The sequence below is a fragment of the Mustela lutreola genome, chromosome 4 (genome assembly GCF_030435805.1).
Source record: "Mustela lutreola isolate mMusLut2 chromosome 4, mMusLut2.pri, whole genome shotgun sequence".
Classification (NCBI taxonomy): Eukaryota; Metazoa; Chordata; class Mammalia; order Carnivora; family Mustelidae; genus Mustela; species Mustela lutreola.
Window position 1 is genome coordinate 187,937,752 of NC_081293.1, and position 14,267 is coordinate 187,952,018.

General features: G+C 43.2%; 1 protein-coding gene across 1 annotated transcript in view; it reads right to left on the bottom strand.

Annotated features, from left to right (window-relative positions):
* The window catches only part of ZC3HAV1 (zinc finger CCCH-type containing, antiviral 1), a 54,938-nt gene extending 46,319 nt beyond the window's left edge, over window positions 1-8,619 (bottom strand). Inside the window, exon 1 of the mRNA XM_059171978.1 lies at window positions 8,291-8,619. Coding sequence (XP_059027961.1) covers window positions 8,291-8,598 — 308 coding nt within the window. The 5' untranslated portion in view covers window positions 8,599-8,619. The remainder of the gene's footprint in view (window positions 1-8,290) is intronic.
* Between the last annotated feature and the right edge of the window lie 5,648 nt (window positions 8,620-14,267).

Below are 14,267 nucleotides of genomic sequence, written 5' to 3' on the forward strand. Positions count from 1 at the left end.
CAATCTGCCAGGAAGCACACCCCTGCAAAAGAATCCTAGGCGAGGCCGAAAATGCAGATCCTCAGGCCCAATCCACCCTCCCCAACCACCCCCCACCGCCGCCACCGCAAAACCGGAATCTTTGATGTGGGACATGGAAATCTGCGTTGAGTAAGCTCTCCCCCAAGTGATTCAGATATATATCAAAGTCTGAGACGCACTGCTCCAAAGCTGGTTACCTACCACACCCTAGGAGCTATCCAAAACTGATACCTCAGGGTACAGCCAAAAAAAAAAAAAAAGTTACAACTCTTTATATACATTTTTACTTAAAAAAAGTAAAAAATTATTGCCTGGGCTATAAAAGACAGAGAAGTAGGGAGGATAATCGGTTAACTCAGAAGGTGCACAAGATGACCTTTAGAACAGAAATTTTCTTTTTCCTTTTTCTAATAGAAATTGCCTGTATCCATTGGTGTATAACCAATGGGGTATATCCATTCATCAAGACTCTTCAGCCTGGAGATGCTGGGGTGTCTCATTCGGTTAAGCGGCTGCCTTCGGCTTGGGTCATGATCTCAGCGTCCTCAGATCAAGTCCCACATCCGGCTCCTTGCTCCGCAGGGAGCCGGCTTCTCCCTCTGCCTCTGCCTGTCACTCTGCCTGCTTGTACTCTCTATCTCTCTGATAAATAAATAAATAAAATCTTAAAAAAAAAAAAAAAAAAGACTCTTCAGCCTGGATACTTTTAAATGGGTTCGTTCTACTGTATGTAAATCATAGAAAGTTGATTTTAAACGTTTTTTAAAAGATGAAAACAAGTGAGTCAATATTTAAGATCCAAATTAAGAATTAACGTTAGTGGGGCGCTTGGGTGGCTCAGTGGGTTAAAGCCTCTGCCTTCGGCTCAGGTCATGATCCCGGGGTCCTGGGATCGAGCCCCGCATCGGGCTCTCTGCTCAGCGGGGAGCCTGCTTCCTCCTCTCTCTCTGCCTGCCTCTCTGCCTATTTGTGATTTCTGTCTGTCAAAAAATAAAAATCTTTAAAAAAAAAAAAAAAAGAATTAACGTTAGTTATGTGATTTTTAAGTAAATACATACATAATCAGAGTACATGCTCAAAATGTTCTCTACGGAGAGGGCTTTAGAATCAAAATGTTTGAAAACTATTCCCCTAGGTGACCTGATGCTCTGAGTGGGTGTGAAACAGATGAAAAACTTTCTCAGGGAGGAGGAGCAAAAAAGATGGCAAAACAGGGCTCTGCTCTCTCCTCAAAACCCAAGTCCAGCTCCTCTGCTCCGACTTAGTGAAACTGACTCTTCACTGGGCCTGAAATCCTAAGTCTTCCTGGATTCTTTTACTCCTTTTCACCCTCATTCTGGGGCCTTGCCAACCCCAGAGTAGCCTATATAGGTAAAGATCAAAGACACCTGTTTGGAAGTAAATATGGCCAGGAACTATAAGCAAATTAGAACCCTTTTACAGAAGGAAAACAACCCTGCATTCATTTTCTCTGTTCACTTTGGCCATCTCTCCATTACGTAAAAAGTAGAAAGTATTTTGTTGGCAGATGCTTCCTTGTCCCTCACTCAACATTTCATCAAGATTCACACTATCCTAATACTCATAATGTCCTTACGTCCCTTAGCTTAATTTCTGCAGAAAGCGGCAGGAATTGAAAGTCAGAATCAGCCAAGTGAAAATAAACATGAAGCAAATCTAAAAAGGGAATAGAAATTCCCAAATGATTCCGATGGGGCACGCCCCCCTCTGGGCCCTGATACCGCCATCAACCTGACAACTAGACTTGGCGGACAGAGCACACTCAGTAACTGAAGGGACTTCCGGGAAGACTCCAGCTCTGCAAATACACCACACAGATGACATGTGACATGCAAAAGTAAAAGGCAAACCTTCAAAACAAGTGTCAAAACTGTGTCTGGCTAGACACAGTAGGACAAATACTGTATGATTCCATTTGCAAGAAATATCCAGAATGAGGCAAATCCATGGAGACGACAGGTAGATTAGAAAGGGGTGGACAGGAGAGGGGAGAACAGGATGACTGCTGATTGGTGTAGGGTTTCTATGTGGGCTGAGGAGAATGTTCTGGAACCAGAGAATGGCAATGATTGCATATCATGAACATACTTATCGCCATTGAACTGTATGCTTCCCACCCACCCACCCCCGCCACCACCCAGTCTGGAGGTCATTCTTCTTTTTTTTTTTTTTTTTAATTTTAATTCCAGCATAATTAATACACAGGGCTATACTACTTTCAGATGTCTGTTTAGTGATTCAGCAGTTCTATCCATTTACTCAGTACTCATCAAGATTAAGTATGAACTATGCACTTGGAAATGGCAGGGGGAGTAATACAGGGATACTGGTCAAAGGATGCAAATCTTCAGTTATAAAATGAATATATTCTAGAGACCTAAGGTACACCATGGTGGCTATAGATGATAATACTGTATACTTGAAATCTGCTAAGAACTCTGCTACTTTCTTAGATCTTAAGTGTTCTCATCATCATCATAAAAAAAAAAAAAGGCATAAACTTTCTTAGATCTTAATTGTTCTCATCATCATAAAAAAAAAAAGGCATAAACAGATGAGGAGATAGATAGGGTAATTAGCTTGATTGAGGACATTATTTTACAATGTACACATATATCAAAATATCACAGGGGCACCTGGCTGGCTCAGTCCATGCAGCATGAGGCTCTCGATCTCAAGATCTGGAGTTTGAGTCTCACTTTGGGGGTACAGATTACTTTTAAAAATAAAAACAAAATACCACATTGTATACCTAAGTATATACAATGTTTCTTAGTCAATGGTACCTTATAGAAGCTGAAGAGAAAAAAAGAACAGTATTTATCTCTATCACCTCTAAGATGGGGGAGATAATCAAGAAAGGGAATTCAGGCGTGTCTGGGTGGCTTAGTCAGTTAAACGTTGGACTCTTGATATCGGGGTTCAAGTCCCATGGCAGGCTCCACACTGGGCATGGAGTCTACTTAGAAAAGAGAGAGAGAGGGGCACCTGGGTGGCTCAGTGGGTTAAAGCCTCTGCCTTCAGCTCAGGTCATGATCCCAGGGTCCTGATCAAGCCCCGTATCGGGCTCTCTGCTCAGCGGGGAGCCTGCTTCCTTCTCTCTCTCTGCCTCCTCTCTTGCCTACTTGTGATCTCTGTCTGTCAAATAAATAAATAAAATCTTTAAAAAAGAGAGAGAGAGAGAGAGAGAAAGAGAGAATTCGGGGGACAGTTAAATGAGTAATATTGTATTTCTGAAGCTGATTCATGTGTACACAGGTAACTCATTGGATGCTTTATATATTTTCATAAGAGTTAAGTATCACATAATAAAAACTTTAAAGAGAAAATTCTTTTAAAAATTAGAACATTAACATATCATTTTATGGCCTTGGAATTGGATAAACTAAAAAAAATTCTGATAATGCCAAGTGCCAGCCGGCATTATCTTATTATATTATCTTATTATATAAGATGGGGAAACTGGGACTCTAAAACAGGAAACTCTTTGTCAGAATCTGGAAAAGTTGAAGCTGTGCGACCATTCAGCCCAGCAATTCCATTTCCTCATGACCTAGCTACTCTGGAGAAGCACCAAGAGACATGTATATTCTTGACATCAGGATTTTCTACAGCAAAAAAACTGGAAATATCCCAAATGACTGTTCCTGGGGTCACAGGTACTGAACTATGCCAGAAATCACAGAATGAAATACTATACAGCCGTTAAGATGAATAAATTAGATCCTTATGTATCACTAGGGATATATCTCCAAAGCATAACATTGAAAAAAATTCTCAAATATATAAAACAATACTGCATTTTGTACAAGGATACAAACATGTACATGAGGAAATCATAGAATTCACGGAGGGGCAGAAGACACACCATAAATCCTGATAGAGGTTGCTTCTGGGGAGAGAAAGGAATGAGACTAGGAAATAGAAAATAATATTTGGCCTGTTATGGCTTTTATTGTATCTTAAAAGAAAAGCAAAATGAAAAGCCTAAGTATTTCTTATTCTGGGAGGTGAGTTGTAAGCTTATTTATCTTGTATTTTCTTTTATATAACTTTTGTTATGTTTTTAGAATATAGATTAATACTCTGATGCTTGTTATATTATTCTTTGCAGGGCACCTAGGCAGCTCAGTCAGTTAAGCGTCTGACTTTGGCTCAGGTCATGATCTCAGGGTCCTGGGATCGAGCCCCATATCCAGCTCCCTGCTCAGCAGGAAGCCTTCTCTTTCTCTCTCTGCCATTCCCTCAGCCTATGCTCTCTGGCTCACTCTTTCTCTCTCTCTCTGTCAAATACATAAATAATTTTTTAAAAAGAATATTATTCTTTGCAATCTGCTTCCCCCCCCAATGTATTAAATAGTCAATTAAACCTCTTCCATCTAACTACCCCACCCAAAGTTACAAGTAACCAAACAGGAAAGGCATACAAACAGGAAAGAGCCCAAAGGAAACACCCACATTGGCAAAAACCGCAAAGCTAGTTGAAAACACTAGAGAGCCTGCTTCACACAGTTAAACGGTCATGCTTGGAAGGAAAAAACAAAAAAATACAAACAAACAAACAAACAAAAACCCAGAAAACAAAAAACCCACTCAACTTGAATTAATGGAAGATCCTACTTCACAGAGTTACTTCCCCACGTTAAGTAGCTTGTTAAGTAATCGTGCTGTTGGATCTGGGTTCAACAACTCTGCCAGCTATCTGCTCTGTGGCCTTCTGGAAATTTCTAACAGCTCTGGGTCTGAATTGACTTCTATTAAGAAAGGATTTATAATATCTACTTCCAGAGTCATGGAAAAGACCATCTTGGACACCATCTCTAAACTGCTTGCCATCATGCTTGATACGTAGTTATTTGTTCAATAAATGGTAGTTAACTGTTTGCATCAGAACTGGGATCAGAACTCCACATATATGTGGGCATATATTTTGGCAAAGCAAATGGAAACATCCCAACTGATGTACCAAAACAAGGAAATACCCAACACTGAAGCAAGCATGTTCACTAAGGTGTACAGCTAAAAGCATTGTGAGAGGGGCACTTGGGTGGTTCAGGTCATGCATGATCCCAGGGTCCTGGGATGGAGCCCCCGCTTCAGGCTCCCTGCCCAGCAGGGAGCCTGCTTCTCTCCCTCCCTCTGCCTGCTGCTCCTCCTGCTTGTGCTCTCTATCAAATGAATAAATAAAATATTTTTAAAATTTTTTAAAAAATAAAACCCATGTAAGAAAGACTAGAACTACAGGATAGATAGGAGAAGTCCTATCTATGAATATAAAGGAATTTTTATATAAAACAGTATAGAGGAGATTTTATAAGTCCAGCAAAATGCAAACTGTCCTCAGGCAACTGATAGAAGTATCACTTGGTCAGCAGATCCCATTAACCTGCAGGAAGTCCTTAGACTCCTACATGTCAAGTTTTAGATTTTATAAATTTCTCAGAAGGGGGAATATTTCTAAAACACACTTGGGGGAAAAAACATATTTTTAAGTTTTGAGTTTAAAAAAAAAAGTTCTCCCAAGGGCCCTATTATGAGGACAAAATACACTTTAATGGATAAAAATTTGTAATTCTAATTCAAAAGTGATGAAAAAGGAAATAAAAAAATACAACTAGATGAATATATTTAAGAAGTGAAAATTTATCGCTTCACTAAAAGAAAAAAAAAAAACTTTAATGAATTCCCCAGAGGAGCCATCCAAATTTGAAAGACCGAATTAGCCCTGTATCCTATCTCTCCTTTTAAAATACATAAAAGTCCTGGTTAACAACCCAATATAGGAGTTTAAAATGGTTTTGATGTTTCAAACCACACACACAAAAATACAATAATATCCATAAAACAAAAAACTAAAGTTTCTAAAAAAAATAAAGTGTCTAAACATATTGTGTATAAGAAATTGCAAGTTTCTTTACATATGGGTATGTAACATATTTAAACAATTATGGATTATATCTTTGTAGGTTTCTTCCTGAAAATGCAAGTCCTATCATAAGACCATCAGGGAAATTTGAATGCCAACCATATATCAGATTATATTAAAATTGTAAATGCAAAAATTTGTGATTGTTATACTATAGTTATGTTAATAATAAAACAGAGTCCTTACCCTGTAGAGACACTAAAGAATTTACGGAACACATAATCTCCGGGATTTGGTTTAAGATAACACATTAGGCGCTGGGGACAGGGATGGAGGGGGAGAAATAAATGAAACAAGACTGACCATATTTTGAAAACTGTTGACTTGAAATGATGGGTACCTAGCACGTCATCATTCTCTTTTCTATAATATATTTTGAAACTATCTAGAGTAAAAAATTAAAATATAACAGATATATATATTTAAAACTAAAAGCCAACACTCGTTGAATTTTTAGTAACAGATCAGAAAAGCACCAAAAAAAAAAAAAAGGAAGAAGATAAATCCCTTCAACTCTGCTGTTATTCAGGATAGTACTAGAATGTTCCTTCCCTTTCTATCCTCCACCCCCTGCCCTCTTCCTCCTCCCAGATTTCCTGGGTCGCTGTGATTTGGCGGATTCCCTCTATATTCATTCATAATTTACCAAAACTTAGAAACCAACTTTCAATTTGGTGCTTCCCAACATATTCAATAAATATATGTTTTTTCAATAATGGAGCACATTCAGCACTTTTTAAGAAGTTTCACCATTTTGTCCTAAAAAAAAAAAAAAAATGTTTTATTTCATCTACCTCATCCATTTAAAACACCAGTCTTGGGGCGCCTGGGTGGCTCAGTGGGTTAAACCCTGTGCCCCCGGCTGGGGTCATGATCTCAGGGTCCTGGGGTCAAGCCCCGCATGGGGCTCTCTGCTTGGTGGAGAGCCTGCCTCCCCCTCTCTCTCTGCCTGCCTCTCTGCCTACTTGTGATTTCTGTCTGTTGGATAAATAAATAAAATCTTTGAAAATAAATAAACAAATAAATAAATAAATAAATAAAACACCGGTCTTTTGTATGCTTTCCTACACACATACTGGGGTGAGTAATCCAAAGGTTTTTGCTAACAAGCACAAGATCAAAAGAGTGATGGCCACCATTTTGGACACCAAGACACCACTTAAAGTTTTTAAGGAGGGGCCAAGTGTAGAAAGTGGTATATCAAGAAAAATAATTGAGCAAGAGTGCACAGGGACAGAAAAGATGGGGAGAAAGACTATGGTCAGAGAGAATCATTCACTAATTGAACAAGCATTCAATCACAAGTGGGATGGATGAGGGAGACCCAGCTGGAAGGGGATAGGAGCCCTCAAGGAAAGGGCTCGGTACTGTGAAGGGTGAAGAAGGGATTGGGGCAGTGCCAGACACCCTGCCCTGGAGGAAAGAGGATGAGTGTAACCGGCTGGCAGCACATCCAGGTACAGATGTTGCTCGGACACTGGGGAAAGAAGAACCCAGAGGTAGCAGGAAGGCGGAGGCAGCCCATATACTCATGGGAGCCATCTTTGTAGAAGTGACAGCTGAACCCAAGGGAGTGAGCTCTCCTCGGGAGAGACTGGGAAGACAGGTCAAAAGGCTTAACCCAAAACCTCGGGGCACACTATACTAAAGAGGCAACAAATGAACAAGTGGAAACCCAGAAGCAGCTGCCCGGGAGAGCCGCCGCACTCTTTCAAAGCGGTCCCAAGAGCGGGCAGTCACCCGCTCAAGCCACCACGGAGAACTTGGGGCAGGAGCGCTGGGAGAAGACACTACTTCATCGGTAACCTCGAAGAGGACCATTCTGGCCAGGTGGTGCGGACTAGCCTCAGAGATCAGGGAGGTAATAATGAGGGGCATGGAGGGGGCTGGGAACCGAAGGCCAAGCGCAGGGCCAGCTCGCTGCGGCACAGACAATCCCGGCGCGGAAAGGGACGACGGTAGCACAGAGGGAAAGACTCACGATTCCACACAGGGGAGGCGTTTCCCTTCCTTCCCAAACCTGCCTCTGAATGCTCTAGACCCAGGCTGACCCAAAACTACTGTATTCCTCTGGGGGTGGGGAGATGAGCGTGGTCTTCCCCGGGGCGATGGGGAGTTAGCCAAATCGAGGACAGGTGTGGAGGCGCTGGGCGCAAAGGAACCGCCAAGTGCAGGAGCGCTGGCGGGGCCGGGGAAGCACAGGCGCGAGACTGGAGGTACGAGGTCCCCACGAGGGCGCGCCCCTCGCGGAGCAGCACCCCTGAGAGTGCTCCCAGACCTGAGCCTTGCGAAGCCGCCACCCCCTCCCTCTCGTGCACTCACCGATCCGTCTGCGTATAGTTGCACCGACCCAGCAGGTTGAGCTTGCAGAGGTGCAGGTCTTCGCAGGGTCTCTGGCAGAACTTGCGACGGCAGACCCGGGCTCGCGTGGTGGCCACCACGGACCGGGTGATCCCTTCCCTGCCGCCCGTCTCCAACAGCACGAAGCGGTCGGGCCCAGCCTCCGCCAGCACCTCGAGGAGCTGCCCCTCCGGGAGCCTTATCTCTTCGAGCAGCGCGTCCAGGGCCATGCGGCCCCCGTGGGCGCACAGGACTTTGGTGATGAAGCAGCACACCTCCGGGTCCGCCATGGCGCGCTGCGCTCTCCGGCCGAGACGCGGGACTCTGCTCCGGGGAGAATCGAAACTTACTGGAGTCCGGGGGCGGGCGCGGGCGGTGCGCGGGCGGTGCTCGGGCGGGCGCGCCCCGGGCCAGCGAGCGCGCGCTCCTCGCCGCCGTTAGCCGAACCAGGCGCTTTCGCTTTCCTGCTCGGCCCGGGGTCGAGAGGCCAGAACTCACCCACCCGAGCCCGGTGGCAGGCTGCAGGTCACCCGCGACGGCCGCCGAATGCGAAGAGAGTGGACGGCGCGCGCCGATATGCGGGCCACCGCCGCGACTGACCGACCCCTCGATCGCTTCTGGGCTCCGCGAGGGTGACGTTCCCCAGCTGGAGCCCGCGAGGCTTCTTCCGAAAGAAGAGAAACTAAAAGTGATCTGGGGCTCTGGTGGAGTTTTTATAAGCCAGCCCAAGTGGCGAATGACGCGCGTCTTGGGAGCCCCCTTGAGGAGGTTTCTGTTCTCCACCCCACCCATTCCGGGAAAGCACAGAACGCAGCGCGCAGGGCTGGGCACCCTACCTCCGTTAGAAGCCAATCTTCTCTACGACTCCAAAGCTTCGATGCTACGATCCTCGATCTGTACTTGGGGAAGTAATGCTGCGATCCTCGATCTGTACTTGGGGAAGTAATGCTGCGATCCTCGATCTGTACTTGGGGAAGTAATGCTGCGATCCTCGATCTGTACTTGGGGAAGTAATGCTGCGATCCTCGATCTGTACTTGGGGAAGTAATGCTGCGATCCTCGATCTGTACTTGGGGAAGTAATGCTGCGATCCTCGATCTGTACTTGGGGAAGTAATGCTGCGATCCTCGATCTGTACTTGGGGAAGTAATGCTGCGATCCTCGATCTGTACTTGGGGAAGTAATGCTGCGATCCTCGATCTGTACTTGGGGAAGTAATGCTGCGATCCTCGATCTGTACTTGGGGAAGTAATGCTGCGATCCTCGATCTGTACTTGGGGAAGTAATGCTGCGATCCTCGATCTGTACTTGGGGAAGTAATGCTGCGATCCTCGATCTGTACTTGGGGAAGTAATGCTGCGATCCTCGATCTGTACTTGGGGAAGTAATGCTGCGATCTTCGATCTGTACTTGGGGAAGTAACTTGAGCAAACACAGCCATCAGGGTGGAACCTGCAGGCTACCCGAGGTTCCCCATATCGGGCCCCCACACCCCAGATCGTGATCCACCCAGCCAGGACCTATGTGCTCTTTCTCCCCCAGCACCATGCCCTCTTAAAGAACAGCGACGAGTGCTCTTCCTCGTTCGTTTTTGTTTTTGTTTTTTGCCTTTTCAAGGGCTTTTAGAAGAGACACTTGATGTTTTCTTGCCTGCCGTGGATCGGTAACAGGGGGGCCGCAGGCACCGCTTAATTCCCAAAAGCAAACGGTCACAGGCGTGCTTAGACGTATGCCAAGATCTCAGGTAGGTCTCTCTCTCTTCAGATATTTGGACAAGGCCTTATCCCTTGCGGAGACCCTCTTGGACCCCCAGGATGGGTATAAAGATTATTTTAAAAAGAAGACATTTGAGCTACAGAAGACGCAAAAAGAAATTTTATCTGAAATTCTCTTAATCTGAAAGCGGAGCCTCCCGAAGATACCGCTACCATTCACCCCCTTCAAAGGGAGCTTCCTGCTAATTCAGCTGCCCGGAAGAGACAGACTGACCCATTCCATTAGCATCAGAAAGCCCAATAGAACTTTCTATACTCTCCCATTGAAGCCCTAAAATAAACTCTTTTATTTTATATATATATATATATTTTTTTTAAAGATTTTATTTATTTGACAGAGAGAGAGAAATCACAAGTGGCGGGCAGAGAGAGACAGAGGAGGAATCAGGCTCCCCTTGGAGCAGAGAGCCCGTCGTGGGGCTCCATCCCAGGACCCTGGGATCATGACCTGAGCCGAAGGCAGAGGCTTTAACCCACTGAGCCACCCAGACGCCCCAATAAACTCTTTTATTAAATTGACTTAAATAAATTGACTTATTAAACTTATTAAAGTTTATTAAACTTACTTATTAAACTTATTAAAAATTAAAATAAATTGACTTATTAACTATAAATTGAGGTATATAAACTTCAGCTATTCCAGGACTTTTCCATTACTGGGAGCTCCTCCCAGCTCCCAAAGTGAAAATAAACCTCGTCCTTTCCCTGTTGATCTGTCTATTGTTAGTTAATTTGCAGATCCCCAACCACCCTATCCAAGTTGGAAGAAGAAAAAGGTTTTCCTCCCAACACTCCCAGGTAAAATAAATGGGTCATTGATCACATAGTTGTGTTTTTTTAATGATACATTTGATTGTCAACTTAGAAATTCTTAAAAATGGGAGTGCCTGGCTGGCTCAGTTGGAGGAACATACAACTTTCTTTTCTTTTTTTCTTTTAATATTTTATTTATTTATTTGAGACAGAGAGTACAAGTGGGGAGGAGGGTCAGAGGGAGACGGAGAAGCAGACTCCTCACTGAGCAGGGAGACCAATGGGGCCTTGGATCTTGTCCTGGGTTCATGACCAGAGCCAAAGGCAGATGCTTAACTGACTGAGCCACCAAGGTACCCCAAGCATGCAACTCTTTTTTTTTTTTTAAACATATAATGTATTATTTGCTTCAGGGGTACAGGTCTGTGACTCATCAGACTTAACACAATTCACAGCACTCACCATAGCAAATACCATCCCCAATGTCCATCACCCAGCCACCCTATCCCTCCCCCTGTCCCCCAGCAATCCTCAGTTTGTTTCGTGAGATTAAGAGTCTTCCAATCCCATCTTATTTCATTTTTCCATCCCTACCCTCCACGACCCACCTGCCCTGCCTCTCAAATTCCTCATAACAGGGAGATCATATGATAATTGTCTTCTCTGATTGACTTATTTCACTTAGCATAACACCCTCTAGTTCCATCCATGTCATTGTAAATGGCAGGATTTCAGATTTTTGATGGCTGCATAGTATTCCATTGTGTGATTGATATATATATACACATAGATAGATATAGATATAGATATAGATATAGATATAGATATAGATATAGATCTATCTCACCTCTTTATCCATTCATCTGTTGATGGACATCTAGGTTCTTTCCATAGTTTGGCTATTGTGGACATTGCTGCTATAAACATTCAGGTACACATGCCCCTTAGGATCACTGCATTTTTTTTTCATGTTTGTCTCTTTTATTGTCCTTACCACAATGATAAGTACTAATTAATTTAGTTATGTACATATTTTTTTTCAGTGTAACAGTATTCATTGTTTTTGCACCACACCCAGTGCTCCATGCAGTATGTGCCCTCCCGAATACCCTCCATCTGGTTTCCCCAACCTCCCACCCCCCACCCCTTCAAGACCCTCAGGTTGTTTTTCAGAGTCCATAGTCTCTCATGGTTCACCTCCCCTTCCAATTTACCCCAACCCCCTTCTCTCTAACTCCCCGTGTCCTCCATGCTTTTTGTTATGCTCCACAAATAAGTGAAACCATATGATAATTGACTCTCTCTGCTTGACTTATTTCACTCAGCATAATCTCTTCCAGTCCCGTCCATGTTGCTACAAAAGTTGGGTATTCATCCTTTCTGATGGAGGCATAATACTCCATAGTGTATATGGACCACATCTTCCTTATCCATTCGTCTGTTGAAGGGCATCTTGGTTCTTTCCACAGTTTGGCAACCATGGCCATTGCTGCTATAAACATTGGGGTACAGATGGCCCTTCTTTTCACAACATTTGTATCTTTGGGGTAAATACCCAGTAGTGCAATGGCAGGGTCATAGGGAAGCTCTATTTTTAATTTCTTGAGGAATCTCCACACTGTTCTCCAAAGTGGCTGCACCAACTTGCATTCCCACCAACAGTGTAAGACGGTTCCTCTTTCTCCACATCCTCTCCAACACATGTTGTTTTCTGTCTTGCTAATTTTGGCCATTCTAACTGGTGTAAGGTGGTATCTCAATGTGGTTTTAATTTGAATCTCCCTGATGGCTAGTGATGATGAACATTTTTTCATGTGTCTGATAGCCATTTGTATGTCTTCATTGGAGAAGTGTCTGTTCGTATCTTCTGCCCATTTTTTGATATGATTATCTGTTTTGTGTGTGTTGAGTTTGAATAATTCTTTATAGATCTTGAATATCAACCTTTTGTCTGTACTGTCATTTGCAAATATCTTCTCCCATTCCGTGGGTTGCCTCTTTGTTTTGTTGACTGTTTCCTTTGCTGTGCAGAAGCTTTTGATCTTGATAAAGTCCCAAAAGTTCATTTTCGCTTTTGTTTCCTTTGTCTATGGAGACATATCTTGAAAGAAGTTGCTGTGGCTGATATCGAAGAGGTTACTGCTTATGTTCTCCTCTAGGATTCTGATGGATTCCTGTCTCATGTTGAGGTCTTTTATCCATTTTGAGTTTATCTTTGTGTATGGGGATCACCACATTTTAATCTTTAGGGTAAATACCCAGTAGTGTGATTGCTGGGTTGTAGGGTAACTCTATTTTCAACTTTTTGAAGAACCTCCATACTGTTTTCCAGGGTGGCTGCACCAGCTTGCATTCCCACCAACAGTGTAGGAGAGTTCCTCTTTCTCCACATCCTTGCCAACAGCTGTCATTTATTGACTTGTTAATTTTAGCCATTCTGACTGGTGTGAGGTGATATCTCACTGTGGTTTTGATTTGTATTTCCCTGATGCCGAGTGATGTGGAGCACTTTTTCATGTGTCTGTTGGCCATTTGGGTATCTTCTTTGCAGAAATGTCTATTCATGTCTTCTGCCCATTTCTTGATTGGATTATTTGTTCTTTGGGTTTTGAGTTTGATAAGTTCTTTGTAGATTCCGAATACTGATATGTCATTTGCAAATATCTTCTCCCATTCTGTTGGTTGTCTTTTGGTTTTGTTGACTGTTTCCTTTGATGTGAAAAGCTTTTGATCTTGATGAAATCCCAACAGTTTATTTTGCCCTGTTTCCCTTGCCTTTGGTGATGTTTCTAGGAAGAAGTTGCTGTGCCTGAGGTCAAAGAGGTTGTGCTGCCTGTGTTCTCCTCAAGGATTTTGATGGATTCCTATCTCACATTGAGGTCTTTCATCCATTTAGAGTCTATTTTTGTGTGTGATGTAAGGAAATGGTCCAGTTTCATTCTTTTGCAAGGGGATGTCCAATTTTCCCAACACCATTTGTTGAAGAGACTGTCTTTTTTCCATTAGACATTCTTTCCAGCTTTGTCAAAAATTAGTTGACCGTAGAGTTGAGGGTCTATTTCTGGACTCTCTATTCTGTTCCATTGATCCATGTGTCTGTTTTTCCAGTACCATACTGTCTTGATGATTACAGCTTTGCAATAGAGCTTGAAGTCTGGAATTGTGATGCTGCCAACTTTGGTTTTCTTTTTCAACATTCCTCTGGCTATTCGGGGTCTTTTCTGGTTCCATTTATGTTTTAGGATTATTTGTTGCATTTCTTTGAAAAAATTTGATTGTATTTTGATAGGGATTGCATTAAATGTGTAGATTGCTTAAGGTAGCATAGACATTTTCACAATATTTGTTTTTCCATTCCATGAGCATGGAACATTTTTCCATTTCTTTGTGACTTCCTCAATTTCTTTCATGAGTACTTTATAGTTTTCTGA